Raw genomic sequence first — 14,462 nt, forward strand, 5'->3', positions numbered from 1 at the left:
AACAGATAGTTCCTACCTATATACCTGGCGGAAGGTTAATTATCACGCGCCACCCAGTGGACAAAAAATATATCACACTCATAAAGAACCCATACATTTTGGCTCCTACAACAATTCATCCAGAGCAAAGCAGAAACAAGGCATTAAAAGCTTATGTCTTTTTCAGGGCATTGGCTTACATGATATTTTGCAGGTCTTCATCTCACACGTAGCACACTGGAGAAAGTGAAGTTTTGTGTACTGTTCCATTCCTGTTTTGTGTACAGGTGCACGCAAACTGTGGGTGTGTGGGCGGACTAGAAATGAGGCCCCGGTGGCAAGAGCACCTGATCGACATGCGAATGCAGAGCTTTCAGAGATATGGCAATCATTAGTTAAATTGCCTCAGCTCCTCACTCGCTCTTACTTCACCAGACTCCTTGAACATTTTCCGCGTTGGCCTCTCTTACCTCCCAGTGAGGTTGATACTGTGGTATGCTGCCAATACACGGACCCAGTGTGCAATTATCCCACAGCCAACAAGGAACTGAAAACAGACTCAGTGGGACGACTCTTGAAGCAGTTCCCTGAGCACCCGTGCCTACGTACTTACTTATCCTGACTTTACACTTATTTGGCTAATTATTTGTATACCGTCCCCATGTGAATGAATGGAAAACAGCTTTAAAAACTAAATTTTATGAAAGAAAAAAAAAAAACTTTGGCACATATAGCATGTTAGTGTATATGGCACAAATAAAACAGGAATTAACCTTGGAGGCATTGCTGAATAGAGCATATGCGCCATGGAAACTGTGGAAGTGCAAACCATAGAGTAGTTAGTATCATCCAATCTATGGATTGGAGCATGCAAGCATGGAATAAAGTCTGCACACTGAATGCTTCCAATGCAGGAACAAAGAAAAACAATCATGTTTTGAGCGCATTCCTCTTTGCCAATCTGATGCCTCAAAATGTCATGCAGTTGTTTGCGGTGGTAATCATTTTTACTTTTTTTTTTCCCCATTGGGAGCTTTCAGTGTGTGGGCTTTATTGTCCTGATTTTTGCTCATCTTTCTGTTCTCGCGCATGATTTACTTGGTGTTGTATGAATGTGCGTCTTTTGTACTTTATCAGTCGCGGAGAGGGGCCGTTGACACTGAAAGCATAGGGCTGAAATTGAAAACCACAAATCACGGCTGAGGGGGTGGAGATTTCACTGCGAGCCATTTGTAAAGAGAAACGGAGGAAGCATGCAGAGCTGTTCCCGCTCCATTAGGTGTTCCTCCTAACGACAAAAACTATACAAATTACAGAATACTTTTCACCACTCAATAACAGCGTGCGCCTACTAACAGTCATCGCTGTAGAATGTTACTTGAAGGAAAACTGTATCCAATTATGGCTGGTGAAAAAATAAATACATAAGAAACGAGTATCATTATGGATGGTGGCAATTATGATAACATGCTCTACAAATCTCCTGTTTCAGCTCACAAAAACTCAGCATCGCCCAGGGCTCAGGTGTGCGCTGCTGCAACATCGCCGCAGTTATGCAACAGGAGGTGCATCAGCTGAAATGAGTGAAATCTGCAGTTGCTATGGGTGTATCACTGCTTTCACAGCCTTCCTCTCCAAGGTCCGATTCATCGTGAGAGAGAAACGTGAGAGCTGCTGGGTTTTTCACATCTTGTGCTTTAAATTAAAATAAGAGTGGAAAAACAAAACAGTGCAACAAAGAAAAGCAAGTTCACCAACTTAGTTTATTTTGCCAAGTCTAATGGCTGCACATTGTTTTTATTTTTTATTATTCATAGTACCATACTTGTATTTTATTGTACTTTTAAGCACCATTTTAATGCCCTTATTGTTGGTTTTATTGTTACTACTGTTGCAGTGTCAATGAGCCAAAACCAAAGAACTTTTACACTCTCAATACAGAAATTAATCTTGAACGAATGTGTTGCACTTACCATCCGCGACAAAATGCTCAGGCACATGGAGGGTAACCTTGACAGTGAGAGGGCAGGAATCCTGCGTAGCATAGACAATGGCAATGACACATGTGCTGATGGTGATCAGCGTCAGGGTGACCTTATTTAGCGGACTGTGTGGGTGGCCTGGAGGTAGAGAAAGAGAAGAAGGTAAAGGTGAACGCCTTGACAGAAGCACTTTTGTTTCGATCAGGGTGTCAAACAGATAACTGCATTTGCACATCCTTTAGAAAAAGTGACAGGTTCCTACTTTTGCACACAGGAACATAATCCACAAAGACACATAGGGCAAACCTCAAACTAAATCATCCACTTTAGCACAATACCTTGTTGAAAGCATAGCCTGTAAGCCCCCCTCAATCCATGAAAATGCATTTAATTGTGCTCCTGATTTACGAATTTAACCCAGTTTCAAATTTGGCCTGTGTAACTGAAGGACGACTTAGAATACCCAAGCTCCTGCAGAACAGCCCAGAATCATTTGCAGAGGTGATATATGATCTTATTGCCACTGACAGGGTTATAGATTGGTTGTTTTGGTTGCCCTTTGGCTCTATCAGGGCTCCAATTCCAAGCCAGGATATAAAGAATGAAATTAGCCGTTTAACCTCTGCCTACGGATATTTATCATGGAAGAGAATTCGGCACATTAAAAGGAGGCTTACTGGGATGTGATAGAGATAAGGCAGAAACAGCGCTGGTCTGGCGACACTGTTCAAACTAGATTTTAACTGCATTGGTCTCATTGAAGCTCTCAGAAATATACCCTGGGTACTAGAAAATGTGTGAATAGTTTCTAGGAAGAGAGCTGGCCAGTGTGTACCAAGCACTACGCAGGTTTGTTGCAACAGTCAATAATAATAGAAGGTCTGTTCTTGTTTCCTGAGCTGGGGGAGCAGCAAATCTTGTGCTGGTGAAGTGATGTGCATTCAGCAGGGAAGCAGTGAGTCGCTGCTGAAGGGCAAAATCAGGGACACAAAGTTAGGACATCCACCCGCACTGGCTCGCATGCCGCGATGAAGGGACAGGAACAACAGCTGTCTGAAGCCAAAGTGGCAGAGCGGCTAATCCCTTTGGGGTGCTGGTGGTGTCACCGGGCTCGTGAAAGGGTCCCTCAATTACTATAAAAGCCTACTGAGTAGACGAAAGCATGCGCACTCACGGTGGCAAACACTTAACTTTATGGCCACAAACACCTTGTCCATCCGCTCGTACACACACAGAAACACTAACGACGGACGTGGAGACAAATACGTAAGTGCATGCAAGGCAACGAGGCAAACTTGTTAACTTAACATTCCTTCTTTTCCCTCCGGCCAGCTTTTAGAAAAAGCACAACTTTTACACGAGCTGTTACTTTAACACAGATCACGGCCATGAGTTTTATGTCTTTCCCTGTTGTGAGCCAATGGGCTTTTCTAATAAAATCCAAGTGAGAGCTGACAGTTTGGACATGGATCCTTTCATTGTGTGAACAATCAACAATTTTCCGTGATCAAAATTTCTCAGCAAACTACACTTGTATGAATGCAATTCAGAACTAAATGAATCCTATAAAGCCTATAAAGGCAATTTAAGAGCGCTGACTGTTTTCATAAAACTGGGTTAAAAATCGTTACCTCCATTCCATAAAAGGTTGCATTTAAACTATGAGATAAACTTGAATAACTACTATTTTTCCAGGCTCAATGTCAGTGCCCAAAAGGCATCCATCCATCCATTCATTTATTTTACAAGCCACTTATCTTGTTTAGATTCTCTGGAGTGCTGATTTCATTAAAAATAGAGATTTCTTGAACTCAAAATAAAGTCATAGCATTTAACTATCACACATATAACAGTTTTAAGTGATGCGGCTATCTGGAACATTTCAACCTTGGGAACCAGGTTAAAAGTTTTGGTTCCCAGGTCGTAACTCCTGCTTCCCAAAAACGTCACGGCTCCTGAAGCATTTTTCTGCCAGCCTGGAGCTGCAGAGGCAGATTTAAGTGCTGAGTGCTGATGATTGATGAATCATAAACCAGCCTCGTTTAATACATGTGAAAGCAAGGATATTTCTCAGAGAAAATACACTCTGCTATTACTACAACTACTATTACCAGTGTTTTGCCTTCGTTGCTTTATTCCTACCTGTGCATATCTCCTCCACAACATCGCACATTCATCTTTACTGTGTTAAATCCTTAAGTTTGCCATGACACTGTCCTTAGTGCATATAATATTGCTATTTGAATGGTCTAGAATAATTCAACATTGTGCAACTGAGGAATTGAGGAATTGAGGAAAAAAGCTGCCTGATAAACATTTCTGTGCAACAAATTAGTTTCCACTTGTGGCTTTTATTATTATTGTTATAATATAATATATAATAGGAACACACATTTCCATTATTTTTCAAACACTACATGGACACCAAAGGGGACACACATAGAATAATTCTCTGCGTTTCACTTTCTCCAGGTCACTCGCTCTCTCTCTTTCTCACACACACACACACACACACACACACAAATGCAACATCCACATACAGTCCTCACTATCGCATATCACCGTGTGGTAAGGGAAGTTAAAATCATGCTTCCCATCAAAGTAATTTGACTCAGCTCTGCTCATCACTGAGCCTCCATTTACATCAGCTCACATACTGTATCTGCTTGGAGCGTCACTGAGCTGTGCCCTGGAACGGCACTTAAAACCCCACCGGGAATGTGCACGGCTCCTCCCTACTTCCAGCTATGCTGAAAATTCCAGAAATGTCCAGCCTCATTTCACTCAGCTTGAGGTTGCCCTTACATTATTCTGCCTCATATTCAACCAGCATAAGGTCAGAATTCATTTGTTTTTAAAATGTTTTATTGTGTCTTACTCCTTGTTTTACTTTACTGCCTTCTCAGCAGTATGCCATAGAAAAGAGGGTCCCCACCTGTGAGAGTTAATGTGTTTAAAATGTAACACATCTATAACAATATACAAAGAAATACACCTGCATTCCCTCTCACCCTTGCTGCGCCTTCGTCCTCTGTGCTGCTCTGTGTAAAACTTCATCTGGCTGTCATCTTCAGGCTCTGACCCTGATTCCCCTTGAGGACCAAACACACCTCCAGTTGCTGGCAGTGAGAAGATAAGAGGAAAAAAAGTGGAAAGAAATCCAAGAGAAATCAATCAATCAATAGTTATAGTACTTGAGGATACAATTATGCTGAAGAAAAAAAAAAAAAAAACAGATGGCAACTGTTAACCAGCAAGTTTTTCAAGGAATCAATACTTGAAAACTCAATTAGACAGAACCCACAGCAGAGAAACGTCTTATTAAATGTGTGAGATCTGTACGAATATGAGTGTATGACAGTGATTTAGGTTAGTCGTGGCCATATGGTACAACAAAAGCACAAAGGGGATTCAATTTCAACTAAAGTTCAGTTTAATTCAAATTCTGTTCAAAGTCAAAGTCTTCTCAGTCGCTTAAGAATACAAATATTTGTTTTTGTGTCACCATTAGTTTATTGTTGCTAGTTCAATTTTGCTGATGCATTTAAATCTTAGGAAAATACAGTATCCACTTCAGATGGCAAAGACAAACGTATATGTTCAGGTGTCATTATGTACAAGTATCATTTTCTAAGAACTGAAAATATCTGTCGCCTGAATTAAAGTTTTAACTTGAAATCTTAGATAGAGGTATGAACCAGTATATTACAGATGTTTACTGTTACTTACTAAATCGAATCAAACTGAAGTGAAACCGTTGATTGCAATTATTTAAATCCATCAACCATTTTTAGGTTGTCATTACGTTCTCTGACTGTAATTATTCTTAACTTTCTGAAGTTTTCTCTGGTGTTCTCCTGGGGTCTATTCTAGGTACTTGACAGTACTTGTACTTGCTTTCGTACTTTTACTGTTTCGATGTGTTCATTACATATAAACACACGATCAGTTTCCACTGATATGCTGATGACACTGCTGCATTGAAATACATTATTAATTGACGTGGCTATTCTGCTATTTTAGCCTGTATATTGGACATTTAGTGAAAACTGACTCTTGTATCAAACTTATAAAAATTATGTTATAGCTAGGGGAAGGGGAATGAGTAGTTGTCATGGCCACAGCTGTGCCTCCGTCTCTCCCTTGTGTTTTCCTGTGTTGTCCAATCATACTGTGTCTTCCATGTCCCTCTGTGTACATTTGTATATGTGTGTGTGTGTGTGTGTGTGTGTGTGTGTGTGTGTGTGTGTGGGAGGGTGTTCCATCTTGAAATTGCAGGGTAGTCCAATAGGCTTGTATAGACAGCCCATTAAGGCAAACCACGATCTTTTCCTAAATCTAACCAAGTAGTTTTGGTGGCTAAACCCAACTAAAGTGCGACCAATATGTGACGAGTTGGGAGTGAGAATGGGTTGGATGGAGACTTGACAGCTCTCTTGTTTGGATGGCGAGATGATGGATCTCCATTTCTCATGCTTCTGCATTTGAAAGCCGTGTCACCAGCGCACGTAGTAACTTGCAACTACATTGTTATCACGCCAAGTCATGCAGGTCGGTTGGTGATGCCTGGAAACACAAATTCAATCTGATCGCTTGCAAATAACAGAGCACATTTGCCTTCAGTCTGAATAAAACCTTTGTCTCCTGTGCTCCAGAGTCTCTGCCTGCCTGCTAACCCGCTCTTCCTACCTTCACCAGCCACACCGCCAAGCCATTCTCCATCCCTCCTCTTCCCTCCGCCACTACCAGTCATCCCATCTCCTCACCCGATCTCCACCAGCCGTAACATTTCAATAAACCTGTTAACTTTCATCTGCCTTCTTGTCTGTATTCTAGGTTCGGGTCTCATTCTCAAACTCCCCCTGACAGTAGTGACTCTACTTTGCTGACTCATTTGTAATGTCCATGCGTAGTCCTGAAACAATAAAAAAACACACAATGTGGTCATATGCAACTCCTACTGATGAGATTTTCCTGTCCTTTTCACCCTCACGTCCACCTCCTTGCCTGATCTGCCACTGTGGGCTATTCGTCCATTGTTACGTCGTCTCTGGAGCTCACTTCGCCACATGCACATGTTCCTGTGCGTGCATGTCTGTGTTTAAGTCAGGCTGATAGCAAGAGCGAGGCCGTGAGAGCTAACAACCTTTGTTTGTCCTGCCCTGCAACTGCAACATCAAAACACACATACCTGCTAAATGCACAGGGGGTGCCATGAAGTGATAATTGCAAAAAATTTGCAAATTGTTCTTCCCTGATGAATAAATAACTAATCTAAAAGAACCTATGTGGACAGCTTAGAACCACATTCTACACCTGATATAAAAGGTCCACTAGAGAATAAGACTGTAATTGTGTATATTATAACTGTAAATTACATAACACATTTTCAGCATCGTTTTAATGCTCATTTTGATCATGCCCTGAAGAAATGCTAATAACATCAATCTAATTTCCTCATGGTTGTACATATGTTTTGCTTGAATAATCCACAGGATCACAGTGATTACACTTCTAATCTCTCGTAGTGGAAGGTGGGGAAATGGACAGAAAGAAAATCAATGTTTTTCTCTTGGCTATGAAGGAGCATCTGAAATGCCTCACCCGCTGACGGCAAACTAAAACAAGGAGGCACAGAAAATGAAAATGCACAATAGGGTCGGCACATCAAAAAAAAAGTGATCCTTATGATGAGGACAGGTGATAATGGCTCAAACATCGACTCCTCCGTGAGAGGCAAAAGCTTAAATCCCACAGGGATGATTACAGGGCCTGGCTACACTTCTAAGTGCTGTCAGTTGCAAAGATCTTAGTAATTTTGTCTTTCATGGCACATTATTATAAAAATACACTGCAACTGAGAAGAAGGGGGGTACCAAGGGTAAAATAATTGTTTGGACTCCCTTTAGCCACATATGGTAATGAATTTCTTCTTGCAAAGTCAGATTTGGGCCTGTGTTTATCAAATATCTGCTAAAAGTAAAACTTGGGCAAAAAACAAAGTAAAAATCCTTCATTTCTACTCACAAGCTTTAGACTACAAACATTATTGTTTAGCATGATTGAGAATAAGGTCATTTTAGCCTATTATTCGCACTTGATTTGAACATTTGCTTTTCTGCATTTATCAAGGGTACAAACAACGCAAACAAAGCTTACATTGATTTTTGTTTGCAATCACTCATCCACACATCTTCATTGTTTGCACTTGTCAATGTGGAAGCCTGCTTAAATCTCCTATAATGTTTGTCTTTAATGTACCTTTTACCCAGCAACAGAATTTCAAATGTTAATTGTTAGTGGAGATATTAGGACAAATAAAACAAAGATTCTTACTTAAAAAATACCACTGAGTAAAATGGAAGGATAGCTTTTTAAAGAATAAACAATATAGCAGACACAGGGTAAATCCAGGATCCTCTGACTGACTATTCCTGCTCAGAGCACACAAGTGATTATGTGATTGCTTAGGAGTCAGTCTTCAGTACGGCACACTTGACTTGTCTTGAAGTGAGTAAAGGGGCCAGCGCATCAGAACTGCCTGTCAGATGGACAAATAGCTTTAACAACCCCCGCCTAGTTTTTCATAGCCCTTCCGAACCGAAGCTTGTCACAAAATACTTGAAAGACTAGTCGCAGATTGTACACATTAGGGGGGAAAAGTTACACACATAAGGCAAGACATAGGGTTCTTTCTGAAAATAGATGGATGGATTAATGGATGGATTAATGCATGGATGGATGGATGAAGGGAGGAGTGGATGGATTAATGGATGGATAATTTAGTGAATGGATTAATGCATCGATGGACGGATGGATGGATGGAAGGATGGATGTATTATTGCATGGATGGATTAATGCATGTATTAATGGATGGATGGAGGGATGGATGGATTAATGGATAGATTGATTGATGTAGGAAGGGATGGATGATGGAGGAGGGGAGGATGGATGGATGGATGGATGGATGGAAGGATGGAAGGATGGATGTATTATTGCATGGATGGATTAATGCATGTATTAATGGATGGATGGAAGGATGGATGGATTAATGGATAGATCGATTGATGTAGGAAGGGATGGATAATGGAGGAGGGGAGGATGGATGGATGGATGGATGAATGGGTGAATTCATGGATGGATGGATTAAGGATGGATGGATGGATGGATGAAAGGATGGATTATGGATGGAGGATGGATGGCAGATTAACAGCATTCAAACAAACGACTCAGGTTCATAGCATTGTGTGAAAACGAGCTTGAAGGAGAGCTCAGTCACCTAATGTTTTCCTACAATCTCTCAAAGCAAAATTAGTGAAATACATCAACATCAAATGACAGATGAAGGCAAAAGTAAAACCTAAAGTCATAAAAACTAATACAGAAGGCAAGGATTGTTTTTCTCCGAGTGAAGCCAGGCTGCTGTGGTCTGGAGCAGTGGTACATGGGAGAAAAATGATTTCTTACTAAGGCGAGACTTATTACTTACAATATTGCACACAGGAGAATACGAAGACGTGGCTGAGTTTCAGGGGTCAAAAGTAAATGAACACCACCCACTTTTAGAAATGTCTCTAAGCTGGTGTGCTCACACAGAGGCAAACAGATGAATAACAAAAAAAAAAGTACAGGAAGGCTTAGGAATCCTGAGGGGATACACGATGGACACTCCGTTAGCCTGCTCGTATTCATGAAATCTGTTCTTTTCTGCTGAATTGTACCTCCCTTATTAAAAGTAGTGTTGCTCATTGTCAACCATTGTCAGAGAGCAACATATTTCCTCTCCCTTGTTCACTGGGCACAGCCATAATTCCTGGGCAAATGCAGAGCGATGCAGGTACAATTTCCCTCTTTTACTCACTTCATAAACACTATGTCATAACTCATGAAAATCTGCCTGCTCCATAAAGATTTTAGATATGATTAAAAGTTCTATTAAAGCCGTGTAAAAAGCGCGGACAGAGAGCTGTAGTCGTTCTTTTGGTCTGGTGCACTTAAACGCGTTGAGAGTGGAGTTGGATCCGGAGTGCGAGAGCCTGGCGGAGCTCGGAGAAGTGAAGCCAAGGCAATGCGGTGTAAAATTGGTTCTGAATTTATGCATCGTGTCAGAACATGCCCAGAGAGGTGGCGGATGGAGACAAAAACAGACTGAGGAAGGGGGACAGGAACAAGGGGCGGCACGATGGCAGCTTTGCAGATCAGCCTGAAAGTGATCGTTCACACTGTTAAAAAAAAAAAAAAAGGTGTTTATTTAAACATCCCATAAAGAACAGGCTTCATTTATTGAAACACAGTAACATTATTTTGTCTGTATTCTCTCACGGAGGAGCTGTTCCTGAAAATCTGTGCGGAAAAATCAATCTCAACATAAGATGCCAAACTACATTTCATTGACTTCTATATCCACTGAATTCATTGACCTTCTGTCCACCGTTGTAAGTGTAGTTTCATTTGACTTTTTTAACCTGATGTCCGTCATTGCAATGGATGTATTTTCTGCAGCTCAAAAGGTCAAACATCTCTCTCAGGGCCTGGAATCAGGAAGAGATGTTTCTGTTTGCAGTCCAGGTACAGAGAGCACTTCAGGTCTTATCTGAAAATTCCAGCTATGTACATCTCGGCTTTGAATGCAACCTGAAATAAACACTTGGAAGAACCATCAAGGCATTTCATGCGGTCTTCACATTTGATTTGGACCTGGAGCGGCTTTGGGAGGGGGGATGAGTGCTTTTTGATTAAAAGAAAAAGTCTCACACTGTGAAAGTAATTAAAAATTCTCTTTCTGTAAATCAATACCTGAGTGATCTTAAAGAACCAGGCTGGAAAAAAAAAAAAAATCTGTTTCTATATTATTACTTCTAAAAGTTTAGTCATAATGCAAGTTGAGGTGATGTATTTAATTGTGTTAAAGGACACGCACAGCAGAGGTTGAGGGCACACATATCATACTCTTGTAAGACGGTGATAATCTTTGTATAGCACTCTACAGCGTTAAAAGGTGTGCTTTAAGTGCTTTAAAACGTGAAATAAAACAGCAGGGTTAAAAGGTAAAAGGCATCATTACGAGAATCTTTAAATACTGGATGTGGAGAAAAAAATCAGAAATGAGAAGGAAATATAACAGCAAAAAAAAGTTCTGGCAGGTGTGGAGCTTAGGTTGTTTTTGTAAGCTTAAGCTTCATGGTTTTACAGTCTTATTAACCTGATCACCTTGAGGAACAAGGGATGTTTTCCAGGAAGGGCCCTGCTCGATTATCTGAGACTGCACTCGAGTTTATAGGGGACTGACATGTCTGAGATGTAACTGGGGGCATTGAAAGGCTGTGAAAGTTCTCAATAAAAATCTGTCATAAACCTGTAGCTGCTGAAAAGTGGCAAGGATGTCCTGCAGTATCATCCCTGTAGTCTAGCTGTGATTAAACACATGCACGGATTACATTTCCACTTTGCAAACAACACAAAAGACTTACTGTACTTCTGGCCGTGTTAATCAACTCTATAACCTTAAACAGCCCCTTGATGAAATGAGGACTGGCCAAAATGTCCTCGCTCTGCGAAAACATCCTCTTCTCTGAAGGTCTGAAGCACAAAAAGGTTGCCACCAAAATAGAAGCGCACTACTGTAATACACACAGCGTGGATGCACGCAGGTCATGTACTATTACGCTCTCGACCAGAGCTACACACATGAAAGCACAGCGCAAATTAGCCTGTCATTAAATTTGCACTCGCAACCTATGTCAGATTAGCATCTGATTTACGAAGGCATGAGCTAATTATACAATCAGAGATTCAGACTGCCTTCTATCTGCTCTCCAGGAGTGATCGTACTGTAGCGATGCTGAAACAGAATTACTCATTAATGGAGACAGATATTCAAAAACACTCACGCTGCAGTTTCAAAGCGTGGAAACAATTTCAATGCATAAAAGGTTTGCAAAGTCGCTGCAGCTGGAATAAATGCACGAACTTCTTAACTAACGACAAAAGAGATGGAATGACAAAAAAAAAAGGACGCGAGAAGAAGCAGCCACCAACACACGAGTGTGAATTATCAAAGGAGAGCGATTGCCACGGTGCATTAGCAGCTCAGTGAGCATCAAAATCAATTTCGAGTTTAATAACTCCGCAGCCACATCTCTCTGTGCCCTCTTGCGTCAGTGCAGCTCCTGTGCACACTTTTGGTGACGTGTTCACCTTTTGTCTGCTGCTGTTTTGAACAGAAAGCTGGCAACTTACACCTTTCTTAGCCCCATTAAAACTTTCCTTTAATAGGCGTTTGCAAAACTGCTCTTTTTCAGTGGTTGCAGAGATTGTCAACAACTCTCACAGTATATATTTCTGCCATTTGGGTGATCATCCCTCAAATACGTATGCATAAAGGATAGAGTGACGTTTCACTGATCACACAAAAGCTGTGTTGACAGACGTGTGTGTGAGATCCAGATGACGGGTGAATTGTGCTTCCAGGCGAGGGCACAGGTTTGATGAATAACACACACAAGAATACGTCTGAAACAAGGTGCAAAAGTCTTTGGCCCTGGGTCTTTTCAATTTCACTGCTTTTCCTCCCTCTTCGCTGTGTTTCTTCCGCTTTCAGTCCATTTTCTTTCGTCTCGAGCTTGCTTTTTGTTCTCCCTACCTTCAAAACTGTGTCCCAGAAAAACAACAAGTCCCAAAACACTCAGTCTTAAACTGCTCCTACTACAAATTTCAATTACTGGGCACACCCATCCCACTTTCACAGTCCCCACCACAGTCTTGAAGTCCTCTAGGTCTTGTTCACGTTTTCATCTGTCAATCTGCTGTCCCTCTATATGCTTTGTTACAAAACGGCGCCTGCAACGACTCATCAATTTTACTCCCAAAATAGACATAAAATGTGCTGTAATTACTTTTAAATCACATTCAGTCAACACTTTGGAATGGTGCAATACTTTCTGAAAACGATATATTATTCATACAGTCTCCTCCCAGCCACCTGTATTGACTTCCTCATTTTGATAAGGCAATGGCACCTGCTGTCATCATTAACATTCTTCCAACAACAGCATGCTTCTCTGAGCAAAAACGCACCCGCTCTCAGCCTATGAAATCCCACCTCGCCTCATAGTTTCGTGCAGGATACAAATTCCAAATGCAGACAAAAAGGAAGGCATATCAGTTAGTCACAGAAAGGATTAGATCCAGTTTTTGTTGTGCCGTAATGTGGAGAAAAAGGCACTTGTCATTTAAATCCGAATGCAAAACATGAAAAATTATGAGGAAATACAAAATAAACATACTATATATGATTGTAGAGCGCAACCTTTTACTGTTTGAATTATGCTTTGCAGACAATCGAAGAATAAGCAAATCAGTGTGCATGTATATTGTATATTTTTAGATAATAATAATAATAGTAAAGTCAACCAAAGAAAGCTTCTTAAGCTTCTTGAAAATCATTTAAAGAGAGTTTTTAATTAGTGATCACTTGACATCATTCCTAAAATCCATTTATCTTTTAGTGTGCTCATATTTTCACTCACTGACCCTGCAGAAGATAAGCGGGTATAGCTAATGGATGGATGATTATTAATATGTTAATGTATGAGCTGATTAATGGAGAAATGCCTCCGCAGAGGAAGTAGACGGTAAACGTTAGAGGGAGCGCATGAATAAAAATAAGACGAGAACAGAGAAAAGGAAAGGAAGACAACAGCTACAAACAAAAGCTTTGCAGGCAAAAGGAGAATGAGATGTCACAATTACATACCGAAGCAAGGCTGATGTGATTTGCTGTTAAAAATGGTTTGAAGGAGAAAGAAAGAGAGAGAGAGAGTGTGACGAGTTGCTGTTGACTGCTATACAGGGGAAGAACACACTCATACAGCAGAGAGAGAGGAGTAGACTTCTTTTCCAATCCTTCCTGTAATGAGAATGATTAATGGTTATGAGGAAGCAGGGAGGTGAGGTGATGAGTTCAATCCGACTAGTAAAAGCTAATCAACTTCTGCATAGGAGGAGAGTACATCAGACTCTGGTAGCACTATGATATACTGTATTTTACACCAGCACAAAAAAAACCCCAAAAAAAAACAGCTCACACCAGCAAACCTAATGGACCTTATCTACTCTTAAAAATTATGGAGTAAGATTGAGGGAGCGAGAACGCATTAAACTCCAATACTCGTCACATTACCATTATTTTTATACTAAGTTTTGACTATAAATACTTGTTTCTTGATTTACTGTCTTCACATTTCCGTCGTGTTGACACTAGAGAGCATATTGGTGTGGCATAAAAAAAAGCGGCTTCCAGGACTGACAGGACAACCATCCTTGCATTTGGTGAAACTCTGCCTTAACTAATATCCAAGACTAGCCAGGTAATAATGAGTGGAAGTAATGGACCTATCATCGTGGCAATAAACAGTTTAAAGGGTTATTTAAGGGGCTGTCGAGCAGAGACAAGTGAAAAGTCTATTCTATGCAGACGACTTCCTGTTCTCATAGTCACTC

At 40.8% G+C, this 14,462-nt stretch overlaps 1 protein-coding gene across 1 annotated transcript in view; it reads right to left on the reverse strand.

Moving 5' to 3' along the window:
• LOC121623033 (astrotactin-2-like) overlaps positions 1 to 14,462 on the reverse strand; it is a 263,780-nt gene that overhangs the window by 138,765 nt on the left and 110,553 nt on the right. Inside the window, exons 5-6 of the mRNA XM_041960153.1 lie at positions 4,973 to 5,080; positions 1,953 to 2,099 (exon numbers count right to left, since the gene is read on the reverse strand). Coding sequence (XP_041816087.1) covers positions 1,953 to 2,099; positions 4,973 to 5,080 — 255 coding nt within the window. The remainder of the gene's footprint in view (positions 1 to 1,952; positions 2,100 to 4,972; positions 5,081 to 14,462) is intronic.

Source organism: Chelmon rostratus, chromosome 19 (genome assembly GCF_017976325.1).
Source record: "Chelmon rostratus isolate fCheRos1 chromosome 19, fCheRos1.pri, whole genome shotgun sequence".
NCBI classification, from domain to species: domain Eukaryota; kingdom Metazoa; phylum Chordata; class Actinopteri; order Chaetodontiformes; family Chaetodontidae; genus Chelmon; species Chelmon rostratus.